This window comes from Rhincodon typus, chromosome 14, assembly GCF_021869965.1.
Source record: "Rhincodon typus isolate 14 chromosome 14, sRhiTyp1.1, whole genome shotgun sequence".
Lineage (NCBI taxonomy): Eukaryota > Metazoa > Chordata > Chondrichthyes > Orectolobiformes > Rhincodontidae > Rhincodon > Rhincodon typus.
In genome coordinates this window covers 36,906,228-36,931,702 of record NC_063345.1, presented here as the reverse complement: position 1 = coordinate 36,931,702, position 25,475 = coordinate 36,906,228, and the positions used below count along the sequence as shown (strand labels likewise).

General features: G+C 39.4%; 1 protein-coding gene across 1 annotated transcript in view; it reads right to left on the bottom strand.

The window, feature by feature from the left end:
* Nucleotides 1-25,475, bottom strand: part of dlg3 (discs, large homolog 3 (Drosophila)) — a 474,567-nt gene that overhangs the window by 365,477 nt on the left and 83,615 nt on the right. The window contains exon 4 of the mRNA XM_048604865.1: nucleotides 10,679-10,837. Coding sequence (XP_048460822.1) covers nucleotides 10,679-10,837 — 159 coding nt within the window. The remainder of the gene's footprint in view (nucleotides 1-10,678; nucleotides 10,838-25,475) is intronic.

Here is a 25,475-nt window from a genome sequence, read left to right as displayed (position 1 = left end):
CTACCAGAACTGGGCGACGCAATTTAAGAATACAAGGTCTCACTTTTGAGACAGAGTTAAGTAGAAAGAAGTCATTTGTTCTCTTGCTCAGAAAACATTGGAGGCTGAATCATTGAATTTATTCGAGGCTGAGCTGGATGTGTTTTGATAGACAAGTGAGACAAGGTTATGGGCAGAATGGAAAATAGAGTTCAGACCGTACCGAGATCAGCCCATGATCTTATTGAATGATAAAGCAGGTTTGGATGATTGGATAACCTACTCCTGCTCCTAAGACCTATGTTACTACGCAATATTGCATCTATACTTTTTTTTAGAATAATGGTTCATCAAGGCCAGATAATCATGTCAAATAAGATACATTCCACAACACTTTAAAAATAGTGGTTGACTCTTTCAGTATTTGCCATCCCCTCAAAATAATTAAGGTAGACTTCATGACAGTAGATCTTCCTTCACATAATGAAAATCAAGGAGGGTACAGAATCTATTTTGGCACTACATTATTTTGCAGTGTAAGATATAGTAGAAATGCATGATTGTTAAGCTGCTATCATAAATGCACTTGAAGTCTTAAATACAGGTTAATAATTTTTGAGGAACATGCATACATGCCTAGAAACCGCAATCACCATACTCAGAAGCAATTTGGAGAAAATGCACTCAAGGTAAATATAGCTAGTCTTCTTTGCAATTGGATACTACTTATATTCTCTTTGTGTAATCTCTCTATAGGTGGCCTTATTGATTAACAGGAACTATAGCTATTTAATTATAATTGTATAATTATAATTATAGTAGGAATTATATGTGGGAGAACAGATGTTTGATCAATCTTGAAGAGGCTGTAGAAATAGAGATGGGTACTACTTATAACTTCTTTATAACTTAGAAGCTGCTCTTGTTTTGTATTATGCATATTCCTGTAATGAAACAAGAACAGACAACACTGAAACTAATGTCAAATGCCTTAATGCTTGTGATGTGTTATGATCCATTGAGGAAGGGTGAATTGGCTCCCTTATTTTTAATATCTTTTGTTGGCCATAGTATACATTTTAATGCTTGTTAGCATACGGCAATACCTTATTTCAATTAAAACACAGCCAATTATGGGGTCTTTTTGAATAAAAGAGATGCTTTATTGATTATTCAACCAAAGAAAAACAATGAAATGCAATATCAAATACACATAGGTGTAAAGCTTATAAGGAGTAAATCTGGTACAAAAGGAAGGTTTGGATTAAAAATTCCTTGAGGATTTGAGCCTGAGGCAACAGTTGTTTAATTGACATCTTGTATCTGCAGTAGTGGCAAAATTGTGAGTATCCTAGAATTATCAGTGAATATATGTTTCTGTAATTTGCCTCATCACCAAGTGCATTTTGCTATGCTGAGGAAACAGGGAGGGCAACAGAGAGACATATAAGAGTCTTCCCCTTCTGTGTTGCAAATCCATTTTCATTCTTTCCTTTGCTCAAAAGCTCTTTTCCTGAAATGCATTACGCATTCCCATATGTGACTTCATCTGTTTACAAGCTAGATAATCTGCAGATGACTTTCATCTAATATGTGAAACTTGCATAAAAGTGTAAATCATAAATACAAGGCAAAAGTTTCTTCACGCCTGGCTGAGTTTTGGTACTTTATGATAAAATGTTAACTTCGACTCAGACTGTGTTTGTTTATCCCTCTTTAGTTTCAGAGATAGTAGGAACTGCAGATGTTGGAGAATCTGAGATAGCAAGGTGTAGAGCTGGATGAACACAGCAGGTCAAGCAGCATCAGAGGGGCAGGAAGGCTGACATTTCGGGCCTAGACCCTTCTTTAGTTTAATGAGTTTGGTTCCACCTAGTTAGGTGATCAATGTGGCCCATCCTAAGTGTTTATTCCTTTTTAAAAAACATTTTAGTTCCTGAAAGGTGTCAAGTATTGAATCACATGAAATCATTTGAAAATTGATATTTTACCACTATTGTCACCACAAACTCTCCTCAGGGAATCAGTTTCTACATAGTCCTATTGCCCATTGGAATGGCTTTGATAAACTCTAAGCATGCTAGGGAGGGTGCAATAAAAAAGCTTCTAATTTACCTATTTAGAGTTTCTCCATCCTTCCTAAAGATTTTTGGCTTCCTATTACTTGACAAGAAAATAGCAGTGTCTTTCCTGCAATTGGGTGCCTTTGGTTCATATTACTGACCCCTTCACATTCCCATGAGAACCTGGATTTCTTGTAAAATTTCTTGAAGTACTGTACTGGCTAGTTCAATGCTAGTATGCTCCCTGTGCATTTTAATGATTGAAAGGAACACAGAGTCGAATTTGAGTATTTCAATATTTTCAGGGACAACATTATTGAAAAAGTACCAAGACTGCCCTCTTAACTAAGAAAACCTGCAAAGAGAACTAAAAAGCAGCAAACAAGAGTAAGTACATTCTGCACTATCCATAAATCATGGTATTGGATGCACTTTATGTTACCAGAGCTGAGGCAGAGTTCCAAGCTGTACTTTCATACATGCCGCCCATTGAAGAGGGAAAAAACTATGCATGCAGCAAGGACTCAGACTACAATAAGATGCCATCTTAACAACGTAATCTGCAAAACAATGGAAGTAGGAATCACATCTAACTGCCCCTTACTATCAGTTTTGAAGCTGCAAATTCAATTTTGCAAGAATATCTTCAGCACTAAGGTAAATGACACAATATATCTACAACAGAAAGTCCACTGCTTTCTGGTAAACTAATTCACTTAATCCATGCAGTTCATGCAATTTCCATACAAATAGATCATTACTACAATTTAATAGACCAGACAATAAATTAGTTTTGTGTGTTTTCCAGATGTTAATCGAATATAGTGACAGAGAAAACGTGACTAGTCAATCATTGGCAACAACATAGAGAACCTCTTGCCAAAGAAAAAGCTAGGAATATTTTAATTAAATGTATACCCTTGCAAATATAAGCATCCACTCCTCCCAATCCATTTTCCAAATGCCCCACCTAACACTATAACACATAAGAGATAGCAAGAACTGCAGATGCTGGAGTCAAAGACAACACAGTGTGGAGCTGGAGGAACACAGCACGTCAGGCAGTATCAGAGGAGCACGAAAGTTGACGTTGCGGGTTGGGATCTTTCTTCAACTGAAACTTCAACTTTCCTGTTCCTCTGATGCTGCCTGACCTGCTGCGTTCCTCCAGCATAACACATAATAATCTGCCTTTGCAACAGCTTTTGATCACTTAAAGAGGGTTCAAATACTAGTTCACATACTTTTTCTCCGAACTGAAAGGTGTTGATTATTTCATGACGGGCTGCTAGACTTTATCCTTTGTTTCTTTAGATTATTGTACAAGAAAATATGTCAAGTCTATTCTTCTAGAGAAACAACCAGTCTGTTCTGCCATCAGAGCATTTAGCTAACTGTGAAGTCCTGTGTCCTGGCCTCACTCTGTTTCATGCCAGCTGTGTAAGAAATGAGTCAATCACGCTTAGCAGGTGAGGTCAGATCACATCAATAGCTCCCTTGGTATCTGAATAACAAATTCAGCCCTGTCCTGGCCTCACACATCCTTCTATGCAACTTATTCCAGCTGCTCACTTCTATGTCAATAAATAATCATTGACATCAGACGTTTGCTCTTTGAAAGCTGAACATGTGCTGGTATTTCTCATTATCCAGGCATCTCTGAAAATATTATTTTGTGTTATTTCTTCTTTACTGTTACGTTTATAAAATGCCTCTACAAGAACTCCACTGAGCATTTATTTTCATGAACTTAAAAGTTTTATCTGATTGTTAAAGCTCAGCTATTCACTGACATATGAATTAGTTCTGTTACCCTCTTTTGAACAACATCTAGACCCTGGATAGTTTCTGTATGTTTCAGTGAAAAGAATTGTACACAAAAGTCCATAAGTAGCCTTACCAGCATAGCAGTTGGTGGAATTCAAATACAATTAATAAAATTAGGAATTGAAAGTACAGGGTGTCCCCAGTTTATGAACGTCTGACTTATGAATGCTTATTCTTACGAAGGGGATCTCATATAGAGGTGTAATTTTAAAGACCGAATATACAAATATTTCCTTTACTTATGAATGGCTCCTTTACACTATCCTGCATTGTATTCTGACTTGCATACAAATCGACTTGCAAATGGATTCCAGAGCGGAACCTGTTTGCAACCCAGGGACTGCCTGTAAGTCTCAGTAATGGTGATCATGAAACAACTGATTGTTGTGAAGACCCTTCTGGTTCACTGATATCCTTTAGGGAAGAAAATCTGCCATTTATCCCTGGTCTGGCCCCCAGCAATGTGGTTGACTCTTTACTGTTCTCTGAAATGGCAGAGCACGCTACTTACTTTAAGAGCAGTTAGACATAAGCAAAAAAGTACTGGCCTTTCCTGTAATGTCCTCGTTGTAATTGGAACCAGGTGGACCTTCTTGATGATGAGGTCCTTGATTGGGGTTGTTAACCCGAACCAATCTGAAAGCCCTGGCCAACCAATATAAACAGGAGATTTCTTTCACATAGGCATTGCCCCTAGGGGCTCTGCTTGATACTGATTCTTTGGTCACATGGGTGTTTTTCCTGGTGGTAGTATGTTAATATAGTTATTTGCACACCCGGTGTTTTTTATTAACTGTGTCTCATACCTGCACACACACGAGTGTTAGAGAAAAAAAGTATAGAAAAAAAAAGAAAAAAAAATGTATATAAACAGGAGATTTAGAATCTCCTTAGTTCAGGGGCCTGACTCCGAGCTGGTTGCCACAGCTAGTGTACTGTGCGCAAGTAAATAAAGGGTGACTTGGAGATGGGATACCGGCCTCTGTGCAGTTATTTCAGCCCATAAACCATAAATAAATAAATAAGATTAAGATATGTAGCTTCAGATTCACTTTTCTTGATTTGAAGTTAACTCATTTGGAAACACTATCAAGCCTTCTATTTGTTTTGTTAATTGTTATCTCCTATATGGGCCTCGTAAGCACGTCAACTGACATTTGCAGGTCTCCTTCAAAATTCACTGCTGCAGGTTCAGCCTGAACCAAGGTGCAAACTCATCAAACTCTTTTTGTAATAACTTTGTCACTACCAAAAATCCGAAGACCATATTTCTCCCTCTCCCGTCACTTCCCAGCCCTAAATTTGATGTGACTTGTGAGTATCTTGAACTAAGATTGCAATTCCTGCCAGCGATCTATTCCAGGAACTATCTTAAAAGGTGAAAAGGAAGAAACCATGGAGGTCCAAGTACATGGTTAACTAAACCGTAATGAACAAATGCTGAAAATATTCAAAAAAGACATATGGAATATCTCTAAATCTTTATATCTAGATGGCTAGACACAAAGGGTTAGAAGTCATGTTTGAGCTTTCCAAAGTCCTGAACTGAGTACATCTACACGACTGAGAATAATTTTAAGTACTGCATCTTAGGAAAGATGTACTCCCATGGTGAGAGTGCAGGGGTGATTTACAAGAATAATACTGAGACTCAAGGGTTAACCAACAAGGAGAGCTGGAGCAAACTAGAATTGTATTTTCTGGAATTTAGAAGGCTAAGGAATGATTTGATCAAACTTTAAGATATTAAGAAGAACAAATAGGGTAGAGAGTAAACATTTTCACGGCTTGGTAAGTTTAGCACTAAGAAACACAGTTTAAAAGTTAGACTTTTCAGGAGTAAAATTTGGACACATATCTGTACAAAAAGTTATAAGTTTGAAACTACCTTTAACAAATGACAATTGATGGTAGATCAATTGTTCACTTTAAATGTGGGATTGATAGTTTGTTGTTAATCAAAGGTTTTATGTGATTGGGCAAAAACACATCTATGGAGGCAGAATGCAGATCAACCATGATTTCAATGAATGGTAGAACAGGTTTGAGGGGCTTTTTAAAAAAATTACTTAAGTGAAGTGGGCATTACTGACTAGACCACCATTTATCACCTATCATTCTATGGCATGTTCCTGTTCCTTTGTTTTTATGTAATTTAATGAGGCTGTTTAGATAAGGTAGCCATTGACTAGCCTTTGATTTGAGGATGACATCTATTCAAGTGGAGGCTTCTATTATGGGTCATCACATGACTGAACATGGCAATACGCAATCCCCTTTTCTTTGGGCACATGCAGCTCAATTTCCAAGAGGCACTGGGATCCAGAATACAGGATTTACTTCTTTATTTCCTTCTCTGCTGTTGCTCTACCTCGTAACTGAAGCGCTGGGATTTATGAGTGATGAAACTCGATGAACAAGTTAATGCACATATATCAAAGAATATATGATTTACATGTGTATACCATAAAAGGGTATCTGGAAAAAGGGAAAACAACTGGATGTGTTGACTGAATTTACGTTAAAAGTATCTTTGAAAGTTAATAAAGCATAGATTGTATCATGACAAATCTGAATGACATTGATTGTGATTATGCTGATTCAGACATCTGATGTATAATTTTATCAACCAATCTGAAAAATGATTTACTGAAAAGAATTTCACAAAAGAGTAACAAGCATTATACCAATCCTTCAGAACTGCGTTATGAAGAAAGACTACAGGACTTGAAATTATTTTCATGCAATAAAGCATGACAGAGCATTCATAATGCATATCTTGAAAGTAATGGAAGACAAAAATAAGGAGTAAAACAGACTAGCAGCTTGGATATTCAGAAGAGAACTACAAATTTCAGAAGTCTTTGCAAGATTAATGATTAAAAGATGTATTTGCTTCATAATCTGTGGATATGAGGTAGATCATCAGAAAACAAAACTAATTCTGGCTTAGGAAATTCATAATTTAATACAGATATTAAGTGAGACAAATAGTTGATGTAGACTTAGAACTGGCAAACAGCTTTGTTACTGTCAATACAAACAACGCAGAGAACGTGGACATACTAAAAAGAGGGAAACTGAACAAGTAGTTTACTGATTGATTGATTTATTGTCACGTGTACCGAAACACAGTGAAAAACTTTGTTTACTAGCGGTACAGGCAGATCACAGCAAGGTAAGGATGTACAGATCAAAAAGACTTAGACGCATACAGGTTACATTGCAGATTATATTATTTGAGGCTACAGTCCATTCACCAGTCTGATAATGGCTGGTAAAAAGCTGTTTCTGAACCTGCCTGTGCGTGTGTTCAGGCTTCTGTATCTTTTGTCTGACAGAAGAGGTTGTAGGAGGTTATTACCAGAGTGCAACGAGTCTTTGATGATGTTGGCAGCCTTTTCGTAACAGCGAGCCATGTAAATGGAGTCCATGATGGGACTGTGCACACAACCTTCTGTAGTTTCTTACGGTCCTGGGCAGAACAGTTGCCCTACCAGGGCATTATGCACCCGGACAGTATGCTTTCAATGGTGCATCTGTAAAAGTTGGTGAGGGACATTACAGACATGCCAGATTTCCTGAGCCGCCTGAGGAAGAAGAGGTGTTGTTGTGCCTTCTTGACTATCGCATCTACGTGGGAAGTCCAGGACAGGTTGTCGGTTATCGTCACTCCGAGGAACTTGATGCTCTTCATTCTCTCAACTTCAGTTCCATTGATATAGATGGGGGCGCGTTCTCCTCCTTTCTTTCTGAAGTCGATGATCAGACCTTTAGTTTGTTAACGCTGAGAGACAGATTGTTTTCATTGCACCACGTCACCAAGCCCTCTATCTCCCTTCCGTATTTTGACTTGACATTATTAGATATCTGTCCCACTACGGTAGTGTCGTCAGCGAACTTGTAGATGGCATTTGTTCAGAATTTGGCAACACAGTTGTATTATACAGAGAGTACAGTAGAGGGCTCCAGTGTTGAGTGTTACTGTGGGGGAGGTGCAGTTACCTATCCTCACTGATGGCTGCCTATGGGTCAGAAAGCTGAGGATCCAATTGCAGAGGGCGTAGCGAGACCAAGGTCACGCAGTTTTGAGATCAGTCTGGAGGGGGTAATGGTGTTGAAGGCAGAGCTGTAGTCAACGAGCAGGAGTCTGACGTAGGTGTCTTTGATGTCCAGATGTTCCAAGGATGAGAGCAGGGCTAGGGATATAGCATCCTCTGTGGACCTGTTATGTCAGTGGGCAAACTGTAGGGGATCGAGATAGGCTGGGAGACTGGAGTTGACATGAGCCATGACCAGCCTCTCGAAGCACCTCATGATTATTGAAGTCAGAGCTATTGGGTGGTAGTCATTAAGGCACACTGCGTGTGTTTTCTTGGGTACAAGGATGATGGTGGTCTTCTTAAAGCAGGTGGGGACTTTGGCTTGGAGAAGGGAGAGGCTGAAGTTGTTGGTGAATACCTTCGCCAGTTGGTCCACACAGGATTTAAGTCCTCGGCCGGTAACACTGTCTGGGCCCACCTCTTTCCTTGGGTTGACTCCCAGGAAGACTGATCTGACGTCTGAAGTGGTGACAGAGGGAACAAGTGTGTCCGGGGCTGTTGGGGCAGGTGACATCATGCTGGTAGTATTCTGCTCAAACTTAGCATAGAAAGCATTGAGTGTGTCAGGGAGGGATGTGTCTTTGTCCTCCATCTTACAGTGTTTCATTTTGTATCTCGTAATGTCGTTTAGGCCTTGCCATAGACAGTGGGAGTCTGTTTGGTAGGTCTGGGCCTCTAACTTGGTCCAGTACTGCTTCTTGGCCTCCCTGATGGCTTTACGGAGGTTGTATGTGGATTTTCTGTATAGGTCCAGGTCACCCGACTTAAATGCTGCACATTTATATGGAAGCAGAAAATGTTGACAAGTTCAAGAAGGAACTAGAAAGATTCTTAGTGAAAGGAAATTGAGGATTGAAAGAGATAAGGATAAATTTTGCAAGGAGCCATGTCGCTTGCAGGACCATTTGCATTAGCTATGCATAGGTCAAAATTATGTTACCCAACCTGTAAATTTTCCTCCATGTTACATCAGAAAATAATAACATTACACTTGCACCTTTTTATATGTGTTGTCTGTGTATGAGATCCTACCAGTGGAGTGGATATTCATAACATTTGTGTATAGAACCTTTTGAGCTATGGGACTACCAGTCACGTCGATTACAGTGGCCTTTCTGGTCCTAGACATTCTTGGCTTGTCCAATACATTGCAGCTTCACAGCAAAATTTTCTAGATATTCTGCAGGTTTTATTACTTAATTTGTTTTAGTCTTGATTTTGTGTTTAATTCACAGATCCTGCCAGCAGATGGTTCTAAAGGGCAATAGCCACAAGCAACTTTACTGGTGACTGGCTAGCTGTGAATGGAAGTTCTCCAGCATTCCAAAGGGACCACCTGCAAAGTCATGTCTACAACTGATTTGCATCAAGCAGTCACACATGCACAGTACGCAAGAAACACACTGGGATCTCTGCAGTTTTAAAGGAAAACTGTCACTTTTTTTTGTGTTAAGTGCCTCAGAATGGGTATTTCTCAAAATAGTTTGAAACACATTCTTAACTTACACATATAGTTGTTACAAAGTCACATTAAGGATCAAAATCAATACAACATGCCATAAACGTTAGATTTTTCTGCTTTCTCATTCAACCTCAGATGGAACATTGATATTTTTCATTTCAAAACTTTTGCACTAAAATATAGATTACTGCATGAGGATCAGGATTGATCAATATTGACCAGAAATCTGAACAATAAATCACATGTGCCTCCCGTTTTCTAAATCAATGTTATAATAACACATTTTTAAGCAGGTTTTTTGGTTACAAAGTATCAACTTAATTGCAATTAACTAAACAATTATTGTAACTCTTTCTGAATAATATCTTGTCTCAAGATTCAATAGCACAAGATCTGAATAAAAACATGGTAAACCTAAAATACTCCTAGAAATTAGAACCAGACTGAGGTCAAATGATAAAGTGGTACCATCTATATATCTCGACCAGATTTTCCAGGTTTGAGTCCACGCCAGTACTTGTTGGCTTTGTAACATAGCCAAGCAGGTTGACGTTAATGCGAAACTCCTTCCATTACATCTGCTGGAAGGTGATAAGCACAGGAGAGTCTCCTAATCAGCAAACCATTGCAACATTTTGCCCATAAGCATCATCTAATCTAGTGGAAATTTACCAACCCAATGCCTAGAAATGAGAATGTGAAAAAAGATGTTGGGACCAGATTAAATTTAAATTTAAAAAATGAATTATATAGTAACAATTTGAAAACTGAAAATTATTTGCAATAATCTGCCAGTAGAATATTGTGGGCAAAAAGTCTAAAATGCTCAAAACAATGTTGGATGCAAACTTGTATTAAATATACTTGAGGGGTGAGCTTCAATGAACCCAGTGACCTTTTCTGGTCCTTGATGTATTATACGTCCTTATACAAAGTCTCTTAAACATTGTCTTGGGTAAGATACAGATGGTAAAGATTCAGAATAAAGTTTACTCTGGTTGAACCAGTGCCACTAACACAATCTTTTACCGCAGCAATGTAATAATTTTGATCCCTCTGGGGAATCCAGGTTGAGACTTGTACCAAAGGGACATGTTACGAAGACTTTAACCCTTGCACGTGGGTTGCAGTGAACCTAAGTCCAACTGGTAAAAGAATAGTCTCTTACCACTGTACCGCCATGTCCCACGTCACTCTCTAACATTTGATAATGGTACATACATAAAAGAAAAGATGACACTGACCTCTAGACAGGATGTATGGATGGGGGATACATAGCTACAAATGTTCTCAACTTCAACTGTATTTGTCTCCTTTATCTGTACGAGCTTGGGCGTATCCTCGCTGGGAGTCTGGTTAAGAGGATGATGGTTGAGGATGTCATCATCATAGTAGTTACATCTCTATAAAACAATACAAACACATCATTGTTTATTAGATTCTGGTAATATGAAAACCTTAATATTTCGAGATATAAGCCCAAAACTTATTTGTAACCAATACTTTGAACAAAAAATTAGTCTTTAAGCCAAACAATGAGCACTTTTACAATTATAAGTTGGTTTCACCATGAAGCTGAACGTAGAAAGTTCTCATTGAATTTAAACTAGCCAATTAAAAAGTAACGCTACAGAAAGTGAGGTTTTCTACATCATAACTGTTGATTTTGTATAATCTCTTGCCTGAAGTATTGGAAATGCATCACGGAGACAGGGGCTGTGCCCATAGGTCCTGAGCAGTGTCAGCTGGAGGTCCAGTGCTTGGAATGGCTGGGGACCTGTAGCAGTGTCGGCTAGAGGTCCAGTGTGGGGAAGCAGCTGGGGGCCTGAGCCCTACGTGGTTAAAGCAAGCCCAGAGTGTCGGTGAGGGAGGCCCTCTGGCATCTGTGGCATTAAGAGCAGGAAACCTGAGGTTCCCTGAACAGTAGGCCAAAGTGAAGAAGACTGAGCCCTTGAAGGGAGTGCACTTAAGAAAGGCTATTGAACTGTTGCCTTTATTCCTTTATTTTTTCACTTGATACTAGGAAGGAACGTAATGTTAACTTTTAACTTTATTTTTCTACTTTAAACCGAAATATGATAATATGGAACTGAATTACCTGATCAAATCAAAGTATGAGCCTGCCACACAGAAACATAGAAAATAGGAGCAGGCTTGGCTATGTAGCCCTTCGAGCCTGCTCCACCATTCAATATGATCATGACTGCTCATCAACCTTAATACCCAGCTCCCCCTTTAGTTCCATACTCTTGGAACTCTTTCGTACTAAGAGCCATACCCAACTACTTCTTGAAAATGTTCAATGCTTTGGCCTCAACCACATTCTGTAACAAAGAATTCCATTCCCTGAGTGAAGAAATTTCTCCTCATCTCCAACCAAAATGGCCTACCCTAATTCCTTAGGATGTGACCCATAGTCTGGACTCTCCCATCATCAGCAACATTCTTCCTCCATTTATCCTGTCTAGTCCTGTTAGAAATTTACAGGGTTTTACGAGATTTCTCCTCATTCATCGAAACTCAAGTGAATATAGTCCTAATCAATCCAATCTCTCTTCATACATCAGTCTTACCACCCCAGGAATCAGACTGGTAAACCTTTGTTATACTCTCTCAATACCCAGGAAATCTTTCTTCAGATAAGGAAACCAAAACTGCACACTGTACTCCAGGAGATGTGGTCTCGCCAAGGCCATATACAATTGTAGCAAGACATTCTTGGTCCTGTACTTGAATCCTCTTGCTGTGAAGCCCAACATATCACTTGCCTTCTTCACCACCTGCTGCACCTGCATGCCTAATTTCAGCAACAGGTGTACAGGAAGACCCAGGTGTCATTGCACCTGTTCTTTTCACAATTTATCACCATTCAGATAATAATCTGTCTTCCTGCTTTTGCTACTAAAGTGGATAACTCGGTTGAATGCGGCATTAATGTCAAACGCTGTCACCGTCACCTCTGGAATTCAGTGCATGTGTCCATGTTTGAACCAAAGCTGTAATGAGGTCAGGAGCTGAGTGGCCCTGGTGGAATCCAAACTGGGTGTCACTGAGCAAGTAATTGATGAGTAAGGTGCTGCTTGATAGCACTGTTGATGCACCTAATATTCCTAGACATCCAGATCACCTTAAAAGGAACGTGTTGTGCCTGTACTCTCCGCATTTCCTTTTTTAACACACCACACTGTTCTGCTGTAGATTTTCTCACAAGTAACTGTTCGCAGTCCACTTTGGCCAGATGCTGCCATATTTTAATAAAATTTGCCTACCCTCAATCCAAAACCATTTATTTGCAGACCATCACTTTGCTTTTCCATAACAATCTTAAAACATACAGTGTTGTGATTGCTATCAATAAAATGCTCCCCGACTACAGCCTTAACCACCTGTCCAGCTTTGATCACTAAAACTAGGTCCAGCACTGTGCCATCCTGTATTGGACCTTCTATGTGTTGACATAAAAAGATCTCCTGAATACATTTCACGAAATCTGTCCCTCAAAAGCCTTTACATGATGACTATCCCAAGTACCATTCAGGAAGTTAAAATCCTTGAATATAATTATCCTATTGTTATTACACACCTCAGTGAATTGTCGACATATCTGCTCCTCTATTGTCCACTGACTGTGTAGGGCCTTATAATACACTGCCAGCAATGTGGTAGTACTCTTTTTACTCTTAAACTCTACCTACAAAGCCTCAATTGAAAACCCTTTCAAAACATTGTCCCTCCCGAATGTAGTAACAGACTCCTTAATTAATAATGCAACACTGCTGAAGATCCTTTTCCCTGGAAAATTGGGGTGGCAATCCTCCCCTCGTTCAAGCATGTTTCTGTGATGGTGACAAAATCACCATTTAATTCATCTCATCTTACCTCATCTGTCTTACCTATAATACTCCCTTACTCCCTTAAATTATAAGATGGCTGAACTCTCGCTGTCCTGGGTCCTTTACTATATTATGCTGACTCACGTCATCTGCAAACTTGGCAATATTACATTAGTTCACACATCTAAAGCATTAATATATGTTATAAATAGCTGGGGTACAAGCATTGATCCCCCGCTAGTCATATCATGTAACAATGAACAATAGTTAAGCAAGTTCTGTTCTTTGCAATCAGTTCTTCCTATCATAGTAAGTACTTTAAATACTTAGCACCAAAGCTCATAAGGTAGCTCAGCATCATTGAAATTTTCAACCCTTACTTGGAAGTTATAAATCTATTCTAGATTTCCTCATCAAAGGAAATAGAATAAATCAACAGAAGCTATCAAACTTTTCATCACTTTAAAAACTTTGGTTAGATCATCCCTCAATCTTATGTACTAAAGTTAAGACAAGCTGTCGTTGTAGTTTAAACCCACGAGCCCTGTTATCATCACTATCACTAAAGAAACAGTATTACACAAACTGGTGGGGCTAAAGGCAGTTAATTGCCTGTCCCTGATGGCTTGCATCCAGGGGTCCTAAGAGAAGTAGCTACAGAGACAGTGGATACATTAGTTGTAATTTTCCCAAAATCCTTGGATTTCTGGAGAAGTACCAGAGGATTTGAAAAACTGTCAATATGACACTCCTATTTAAAAAGGGAGGGAGCCAAAAAGCAGGTAACTATAGACCTTTTAGCTTAACACCTATTATTAGAAAAGTATTAGAATCAATTATTAAGGAAGTAATAGCAAAACATTTGGAAAATTAAAGTCTATTCAAGCAGAGTCAGCATGGCTTCATGAAAGGGAAATTGTGTCTGATTAATTTATTAGAGTTTTTTGTGTAAGTCTCAACCACAGCGAATAGAGGGGATCCAGTAGATGTATTGTACTTGGACTTCCACAAGGCGCTCGTCAAGGTATATCACAAAAGGTTAAGTCATAAGATTAGGACCCACAGTATTGGAGGCAGTATAAACACATGGATACAGAATTGGCTAATGAGCAGGAGAAAGCAAGTAGGGATAAAGGGTTCTTTCTTAGGTTGGCACTGCAACTGTTTACAATATTTATTAATGACTTGGAGGAAGAAGGTGAATGTACTGTGGGTAAATTTGCAGACAACACAAAATTAGGTGGAAAGGCAGGTTGTAAGAGTGATACAAAGAGTCTACAGACTCGTCAGGCAGAAGATACAGAAGCTTGATCACACGCACTAACAGGTTCAAGAACAGCTTCTTCCCTGCTGTTACTGGACTGCTGAATGGACCTATCTAACTTCAAATAATGTTGAGCGTGCTCATGCTGATCTGTCTTTGTGCAGCCGTAACCTTGTATGCCTCGCTCTAAGTACTTTATGATCTATATGTCCTTGTTTGCTATGGCCTGCCTGTACTGCTTGCAAAACAAAGCTTTTCACTGTACTTAGGTACATGTGACTACAATAAATCAAATCAAATATTGAGAAGCTAAGTAAATGAGCAAAAAGTTGAATGATGGAGTATAATGTGTGAAAATATGAAGTTGTTCATTTTGGAGGGGAAAAAAAAAACAGTTATAATTAAATGAAGAAAAACTGAAGAAAGTTACAGAGCAAATGGACTTGGGGTACTTGTGCACAAAACACAGAAAGCTAGCACATAGGTGCAGCAAGTAATGAGGAAGGCTAATGGAAAATTGGCCCTATTTCAAGGTGGTCGGAGTATAAGAGTCTGGAAATCTTACTGCAACTGTACAGTAAGTATTACTGCAACTGCTGGTGAGACCACACCTGGAGGGTTATGACCAATTTTGATCCCCTATTTAAGAAAATGTATTATTTCATTGGAGGCAATTCAAGGAAGGTTCACTCGGATGATCCCTGGTATGGAGGGTTGTCTAACCTTACCAGTACCCACACAGTAGGAAGGAGTACAAAGGGAGAAATACTGAAAGACTGTCTGAAAGGTAATCATGGGGGATTTCAATCTACATATAGAATGGAAAAATTCAATATCTAAACATAACCTATCTAAAGAGTTCACAGAATTTTTCAGGATAATTTTACTTAGAAAAGCATGTCCTAGAGACAAGAGAGCAGGCTATACCAGATCTGGTATTGTTCAAGGAAAAAGGATTATCTTGAAGTGAAGGCACCATTAGGTAGTAGTGATCATAATAAATCTTAATTTTGCATTCAGTTTAAGGGAGAGAAGATGGGATCCAAGAATTTTAAACCTAAATAAGGGCAATTATGAAGGGATGAAAGAAATGCTAGCTAAAGTGAACTTTAAAGGAAAATCAACCTTGGAGCACGAATCCTAAAATGTCAACTGAAACACTGAAACAGCTGGCACTTTAATTCCAAATATTATTTTTGGACAGTTCATTTACAGCTTTAGCAGTCCTGATTATAATCTCAGTCATCAGGAAAGTGATAGGTCGAGTCACTAACAATGCTATTAAGCAGAACGTTCTCAGTGATGACCTGTCCACTGAAGAGTGTATTCCCTCTCCAAAAGGATACCTTAACTCCCCCAAAAGTGTCAAGGTATCCAAAGGGGTACCATCCCTCTGCAACATTGTACACTGGCTATTCAGAAGAAATATTTTGAGAACTGACATGCTCTTATCTGGTCTAATCTACACACCCAAGTACTACATCTCAAGAATTACAAAATCCGAGATAATTTAAGGCAATTTAAATGTCCAAGTGCCTCCTGGAACTGCACCTAAAACCCATCTCCATGAAAATGAGAGTTACCAGGTTGGGGCAGGACTCAGGACTTCTATTTTCTTCCTATATTTTTGTCATGGCAGACACTCCGTTCACCTTAGCAAAACATCTGCGTATTTCTTACAAACACATTGCTCAATTGTTTAAGCTCTGTCTAAAATATGACTATGTTTCTTGGATTTTTGATGATAAATCCTGCACAGCTCCTTATTCTTCCTTTAAACTATGTTCTTCCTTTAAAATATTCTATTCTGTTGATGTATAATACTTTACAATAAGATCTGTGGATAGATGAATGAGTTCTGATCAAAATTCCTCAGAGCATTTATCTCAGTCAGTGACATTCTCTAACCAGAATGAACACCCATTAAGAAAATTACAGAATTAATTATTGACAGCCTTACCATATATATAGATGAAAAGCAATGAATAATTCAAATAACAAGTATCTTTGTATTCATGCCATTGCTTAATTTCCTCAGCCTGACAGTAGCTACTCCTGTAGATAATGAATCCATTTGGTAACCTGACAGGCAACACCTTTATATCAGCCTATTACCCCACCATCCCAATTTTCATTCCTTTCTTTTGTGAAGTTATTAGTGTTATGCTGGGGTATGTTCCATAAAAACCAATGATCTTTCTGTATCTACTTGTTGGTAATTCAATGCAATTTACACTTGTTCTCATAAAAAAAAACTTCTGTTTTTTGGACGGTGGAGTAATAAATTGGAATAGATACTGCTTTAAACCAAGGAAACTGTGGGAGATGATGTTGCAGCTTTTAAAAGAAAAGTTACTGGACCCCATTATGAGTTTTATCTACAATGTTGCCTTTTTCGAGCAGTGGGAGAGAATGCTAGACATCTCAGCTCCATGGGTGTGTGTTCAAGGCAGTTTTGCTCAGTAATTGTCTTTTGATTGGTTTTTAAAATCAGCATGGCTCAGCATGGCAACAAGTCCTTGGTTGGCTCCTGGACAAGTGGCTACATCCCTGTACGTGGATAATAAAGCAGAGAAACAGCTAGGCTGCAAACAGAATGCTCCTAAGTCTCCTTATTCCTTCCCAACCCACAAAATTTGTGTCTTGTCTTCTATTTGTGTGTCTGCAAGTGTTTGAGAACTTTTAAAAGGAGTAGAGGTGAAGGTTATGGAATTATAAGTTTGCAATTATTGTTTCTTTCTTGCCATTAGATAAAAAAAAACATTTGATTATAACAAGAATGATTTCCTTATTAATGACAAGAATTTTGTATGCCTATTTTTTTTTACCTAAATTTGGTAGTTAGGTAAAATTAGGCAACTCAGTAGTGGGGCCTGACTTGATGCAGTACCCCAGTGAGTCATGATGTTCTGCAAAGTGAGTTAGTAAAAACCTTCAGATTATATCCCTCATTTCCATTCCTGGGCTGGGTGTGCAGGGTCAGGAGAAAACCTGGCTTTCTGGATCTCTACCTTTAAAAATGCCCACCTGCAATTTAGGACTTGCAGTCTGGAGATGTGACTGGACTGGGAGGTGGGCCAGATAATCCGGGAAGAGCATAAGAGTCTACCTGCTTCATTATGTGAGCTGTGCAGAAAGCCTGCCTGTGGATTCTGTGATTGTATGAAAATTTTAAAAAATAAAATAAAGATTTAAACTGAAAATATTCATTCTACTCTCATCTGTCTTATTCTCTATTCCCTATCTGAGCCAATCCATACCCTTGCAGCCACTCCCATATTCCTTCAGTCTCCATGTGCCAACCTATGTCAGTCTATCCCATAGCCCCTCATACATCTATGCCAACCTATGCTCATAGCTCATGATACCTCAAACACCATATTTCCCCAATCATCCCCAAGGCATTTTATAGCCCCTATGCCAACTCATCTCTCACCCATCACGCATTGCCTTTTCCTTTCCATGTCACTTTTCAGTATGGGCAATAATCAGGCAATATCAGGACACAAATAAAGTTACCAGTCTAATGGTAATGTCACTTTTAGCAATTAAAGCATACATTCATTGATAAGGCCTCTTGTGGCACAATGGTAGTGTGCCTACCACTGAGCCAAGAGACCTGGGTTTAAGTCCCACATGCTCCAGAGGTGAACCTCTGAACAGAATGATTGGAAAATACCTGTACTCATTGATACAAAACAAACATCCAAAATAGTGAAATTACAAGAACAAATTAATTAAGAAAATAAACATTTCATTGACTTATCTTAAAGTTTAACTTATGTAAATAAACTGACATGCAATACAAACCATAAAATGGTTTTATATAGCCAGGCACTTGAAAAATACCCTAGCAGTATTTATTTTAAACTGTGCAGATTTTTTTGGAAATTTTCTTGAAAACTTTGCAAGTCACATTGGGTTTGTGCATATTTTATACACAAGTATGCTTTTTTACAATCCCAAAGGGATTACCTCCATCAACAGTTTACCAGGACCAGATCAAGAAGGATAGTTTACCTCTCCAAAAAGTGAAAATCATATAACATTCATGCAGTACTCACTCCTCACTCGATCATTCCCCCTCACCCAACAGACTTTCCAAGCTCGACACATACCACTTCATACCCTCTGCCCATCCCCCGGTCCATCACAAACTTATACAAACTTAGTCAATGCTTCCACGCAACCCCTTTCATTTACCATGCCAACTGAGTATCCTGGACAAATGCAGTACCAATAACACTCAAGAAGTTTGATATATTTGAGCACAAAAAGCCTGCCTTATCTAACACTTTCAACATTCAATGATCTAACATCAGTGCACAGTGGCAGCAGTGTGTACCCTTCATAAGATGCGCTGCAACAACTCACTGAGGCTCCTTGGACAACACTTTCGAAATTTGCCAATTCTATCATCCAGAAGGACAAGAACAACAGATACATGGAAATGCCACCATCTGTAAGTTGCCCTCCAAACCAAACCCCATCCTGACTTGGAACGTTAACACCGTTCCTTCATTGTTGCTAGGTCAAAACCCTGGAACTCCCACACTAACAGCACTGTGCTGTTGCTACATAAGGACTGCTGAGCAGTTCAAGAAAGCAGATCACCATCAGTCTCTCCAGGGTAAATAGATATGCCTAATAGATAATGGCCTAGCAGACATCTTTTATCCCAAGGATGAATAAAACAAATCCACAAGTCCTCGTGCACATAGGAGAAAATATACTGGTCTACAACCCAGACTTCAAGGCACTGGCAGATAATATGCAGTCACACACCAAGACGAGGTGAATAAAGGACTAAAAGAATAATTATATAGATATATGGTTTTAGATTTATATAGCACAGAAATAAACTGTTTATTCGACATTTTCTTTGGGGTAAATCATAGGTTGCACTTGAATTCAAAAATGAGCTTGCACTTTAAGAGGTTAGAGACAGGAAATCAGAGAAGGAAAGTATGTTCAAGAACTGATAATTCATGAAACACTGCACTATGTTGACCCCCAACATGTGAAGACTCCTTTTGCGCTTTCACTTTGCTCATCTTATCGCCTCTTCTTGGCTATCTGGAATTCCGTTTCCCTTTCAAACTGTAAACCAACATCAGTTTTCTTGGCCTAGGAATGGTGCTGTCACAGTTTTAAGAGCCAGGGGAATATGTAAGATTACTCGAGTATGAAACTTGAACTGCTTACATAAAGGTGGGTATTTCCTAGAAGTTCAGTGACCTTCTGATTGGTGTAGAGTTTGAAGTGTTTACATACAACAAACCACTCCACAAATTTCAAACATGTGCCAAGCTTGGAACAACAAAGAAACAATGCGTTATTTAACTTGCTAGTTTCAAATCCAGATCTGGTGTAGGTCAGGCAAAAGTCATAGAATCACAGAGTGTTACAGTGTAGAAAGAGGCCAATCAGCCCATCGTGTCTGCACCAGCTCTCTGAACATTTTAACTTAAAGCCAATCTCCTGCCTTCTCCTTATGAACGGCAGATTGTTCCAATTTAAATAATCATCCAATATCCTCAAGAATAATTCAGTTGAACTTGCTCCATCACACTTCCAGGCAGTGCATTCCAGAGTAATGCAAATGCTTGCCTTAGTTGGAAGACCGACTATGGGATAGTACACACCCCTCTCCGTTTGAAAGTGTTGTGGCTGACACTATGTCTACGTTCCAAGTAGGCACGGAAGCTGTTGAGGTGTCGTAAGAGGATCAGGGAGGAGGAAGGAGTTCTCTTTTGTCTAGTTATGATAACAAGAGAGAGGTGATGCAACTCATCCTTCCTTACTGCCTCAAGTGTTGATAGCAGTTCATGATCAAACAGGGCGTCACGCAAAGGAATGACTATTGTTGACAACAATCAAAACTGTTATAACACAGTGTGGAGCTGGAGGAACAAAGCAGGCCAGGCAGCATCAGAGGAGCAGGAAAGCTGACATTTCAGGTCGGGACCCTTCTTCAGAAATGGGGGAGGGGAAAGGGGCTCTGAAATAAATAGCGGCGGGGGGGCAGTGATAGCAGGTAGATGGTGGAGCGGATAGGTGGGACGGAAGACGGACAGGTCAAGGAGGCTGTGAGATGTTTACTTTGGCTAAAATGGAGAAGTGACTTGCCCTGTAGCTTGGGAACACTGGTTGCCAAGCAACCTCAACAATACAGAGACAATCTCTGTATGAGAGAGAGACTAGCAGACACCAGCAAAAACAGCAAAAGGAGAAGAGGAAACATGTGTTAGAGTGCCATCGCGGGAAAGTCGTGAAAGTTCTATTTCCCACCAATATCCAGATTTTAGTTAGTACTAAACAGTAAGGTTAAAGTAAGTTAAGTAATTAAAGTTACAGTAAGTAACTTTAAACTTAAAAGTATAAGTTGAGTTTTGACAGAACAACTCAGCAAAGTGGAATGCCCGTCCTAGGGCATGTGGGTAGTTATGGACAATTCTCGTGACCTACAGAAGCCCACATTAAGGCTTTAACTCTAGGTTTCAGAGCATCGGAAATGGCTAGAGTTTCTGAGGGGCATCTGTAAGGTAGAGAACTACATGGATAGCACATACAGAGAGTTGGTCACACTAAATGTTAGGGACAAGCAGGCACATAGGGAAGACTGGCTGCCAAAGGTCGTGCAGGAGTCTCCAGAAGTCCTGCTCAGTAACTGTTTTCCTTTCTGGATATCTGTGACAGCACTGGATACATGAAGAAATGCAGCAAGAACCAAGCCTGTGGGACCATAGATAGCCCAGCTGTTCAGGAGTGGAGGAAGATGAGTGAAAGAATAATACTGATAGGTGATTCTTTAGTTAAGGGAACAAATGGCATTTCTACAACCATCAAAATGACTCTAGGATGGTTTGGTGACTCCCTCGTGTTAGGGTCGGGATAGCTGCAAGAAATTCTTCTGGGGGACAGCAAACGGTCAGAGGTTACGCTCTACATTGGTACTAATGACGTAGGTTGGAATGGGGAAGTGGTTCTGCAATCAGAATTTAGGGATCTAAGTAGAAAGTTAGAAAGCAGGGCTTCTAAAGTAGTAATCTCTGAATTACTTCTATTGCCACATGCAAATAAGTTCAGAAATGGGAAGATAAGATTGATGACAGCAAACTGGAAAAATGATGCAGAGGTGGGTGTCAGATTTCTGGGACATTGGGACTGGCTCTGGAGGAGATGGCATCTGCACAATTCGGATAGGTGCATCTGAACAGAACGGGGACTGAATGCCTTGCAGGGCGTTTTGCTAGAGCTGTTGGGGTCGGTATTAACTAACTCAGTGGAGGTGTGGGAACCAAGAAAGAATATTAGAAAGTAATATCAGGGTGAACGAAATGCTATGAGAGGCAGGTAACATTAAAATAAAGACTTACAAGTTAATAGGTGGAATCAGAATAGGGGAGAAGCTAGTGGAGCCTAAATAGGGTAACAGTGAAAATGCATGAATACATGGAGAATAATTAATAAGATTGGGAGTTACAAGCGCTTACAAGATTAATTTATGGGGTTATGAGGTTATGGAAATAACGGAGACGCATCTCAAGGAAGAGCAGGTCTTGTTGCTAAATATTCCTGGTTACAATGTACTCATAAAAGATAGAAAAGAGAAAAAAAGAAGCCATGGTTAAGGAGGACATTGCAGGATGGAAACAGGATGTTTCAGAGGGTTCAAGGACACAATCAATTTGGCTAGATCTAAAGAATAAGTAGGTTTCAATTAATTGCTTGATGTAATATATCGACTACCAGCTAGTGGGAAGGATATTGAGGAACAAATCTGCAAGGGAATTACCATGAGGTATAAACATTATACAGTAATTATAAGGGGGATTTTAATTGCCTGTATAATGGCTGGAATAGTGGTAGTGTAAGGGGCACTGAGAGACAAGCACTTCTAAATTGTGTTCAGGAGAATGTCCTACAGCAGTAAGTGGGTAATCCAACAAGAAAGGTGGCACTGTTTGACTTAGTCCTTGGGAATGAGGTGGACCAAGTAGAACTTGTGTAAGTATGTTGCTTTAGTATTTCTTCTCATGTGTAGTAAATAATAAACTCGTTAATTTTGTTAATTCAAGAAAATCTGGTGAAATTGGCTCTTTTTAAAACATAAGTTCAATTGTCTGGGAGAAAGAGTACTAAAAGGAAAAGGATCCTTTATAAATTAACTTTGTTACAAGTAACTGAGGGGGTGAGTGAATAAAGAAGGATGGTCAGTTCATTCCTGCTCACCTGGGAACTTAACAATTTGGGGGATCCAACTTGAAACAATAGCCAACAACAGAACATTTCCCAGGAGGTGGTTGTACACAAATCACATTAGGTTAAGCCAGGCATTCGAGATGACATCCAAGAGAACTACAAGAGATGCACGAAGAAGTGAAGTTTTGAATAATGACGATGCTGAAAGGACAGAATTTCTGATTAGTGCAGGGGTATACCTCCAAAATCAGAACATCAGGGGTTGGAATAAGGTACAGGGCGTCTGGTGCTTTGAAACCCACAAAGTCATCATACCGAGGTTGCTGAACCATAGCTGGAGGGCAGCTTCAGAAAATGATTGACAGATGTGAGTTGCTTGAGGCCAAAAGTTTGGTTGAACTCGAGTTAGATAGCAATGAGGAATCCTGGATTGACTTGAGCGTTGTGAATTCAGAGGTTGCATCCCGTATAGAAAGGTCTGTTCAGACATGAAAGATGGTGCCAAGATAGCTTGTTAAGAGACAGCAAATGAAGCAACAAATACTGCCAATCAGATGCTTTTGGACACCTGACTGACCCACACTCCAACAGGGCCCCTTAGCTTGGATCCATGGAATGAATAGCACATGTAAGCACTCAACCTTATGCTGGCTATCTCACCAACTCTTATGACTTGCCTAGATCAGTGATGCAGTGCTGCCACCACTAATGTGGATCCAAACATTCAAGCGATAATGGTGCAATCAAACCTGCTGATTACACAACTGCTTAGTAAATGGCCATTATGTGCTACATGTAGTTGCAGGGACTAAATGTGTCATGTAGGGAAGTGTATAATGGGGTCTTCAACAACAGGAGGTGATTGTGAGGGAGTGCACTGAGCCAGGAGCTGAAGCAGTTGCGTGGGTCCTCTCTACAGAACAGATATCGTTATCAGAAAGAAGTCTCTTAGAAAGAAGAAACACACAAAGGATTTCTTTAACCAGATATGAATTACAGGCTTAATTCAATGTAAATCCACTGTTTTTATAGTTTAACATTCATTTTCCTTCATGCTTGCGAAGACTGGGCCAGTAGAATAAAGAATCCCTGTTTCTTGATCATTAGGCTGTCTATATGCTTAAATTTTGCTTTACGGTAAAAATGTTAATTCTGTGGAATAAACTACATCTTTTCATCTTTTACTTGTTGAACCAAGGCCATCTGTTTAAGCCATCTTGTAACAATCAAAATACTCAAGAATTGAAGACTTGAATGAGTTTGGATCTTGCTTTTCAAACAATTACATTTACTATTGTTTGACAAATATTGTTTTAAACTCTCCTGAGCATTGTGGGTTTTACCACTAGCGTAAATGTTGATCTACCAGAAAATAATTGTTGTTTGGAGAACACAACAGCATTATTGCAAATAATTTATAACAATCATAATATGTTTATACAGGTATGGTCAAGGGGTATTGCAAATATAAATATGCACTCAGAAAAGCCAGAGTAAATGTTTAACCAGAAAAAAATCTACCATCTCTGCACTTCGCACTTTGAGCAAAATTTTACAGTACCCCTCTAGTAGATTAGGAGCTGGTTGGGGCTCAGAGCTCAGGATGTGGTCTACCTGCTACCTACCCAACCTGTCTTCCATTTACAAGGGGCTAGTGGAGGAGCTGGGTGGCCCACCTGCTCTTGAGGTCATTAAGAGGCCAATTAATGCAGTAACTTGCAGCTACTTCCACCATGTTGCTCAAGGCAGGGTCAGGCCTACAGGTGGATAGCCTGGCAGTTTTATCCATGGAAGGTGGTGTTGGGCAAGAAAATTTGGGCCAAAAACAGAAGTTTCTGGAAAAGCTCAGCAGGTCTGGCAGCACCTGTGAAGAAAAATCTGAGTTAATATTTCAGGTCTAGTGACCCTTCCTCTATTCTGAGAACAGATGCTGCCAGACCTGCTGAGCTTTTCCAGCAACTTCTATTTTTGTTCCTGATTTATAGCATTCGCAGTTCTTTCAGTTTTTAAAAGAATTTTGGAACCACCTGTGCTCATCAGAAACATTTCTATATCTACAAAGTCATATGCACTCTTTAAACCTTCTCTTCACACTCAGCAATGGCCAACAATTGCTCTCAACCTTCCAGCTAGACCCTGCCTATATCCTGGACGTACCTGATGTCTAACTTCCATTAGCTACTCTTCTTTGGGGCCTGCTCCCACACAAGGAGCAAGAAACTCCTAATAGGTAACAGTCCCTGAGTGATGCTAAGCCTTTTCACCATATCAACGTGATGATCCACAGCTCACATCATGACTCCATGCACTCATCCTATTGATTTGGGAGAAGAAAGAATTCTTATGAGCCTCACTCATTTCATGAATGTGACAATTATAACTTTCTTTACGAATGGGGGTCAACTGCACCGTGAAATCTATTTGAGTTGTTTCCCTTTTGTCCATAGCAGAGAAAATCTTGGCACATTTTCCTGAATCATCAATCGGGGGCACTAAAACAAAAATATAGCTCTACTTTGACCAAATTAACTAGCATGCAGTAGGGACTGCAATACTTTAAAGGTAATAGATTAACAACTACAGTCGGAAACCAGAAAACACGGTTACAGCTTCAACTACACAAGATAACATAACACAATACTCTGGAAAGGTGATTCAATCAAGAATTTGCTTGACCAAATTACCAAGTTAGTTCGTAAAAAGCATGTGAACAGAGTCATGTATAACGGCAATTCATTT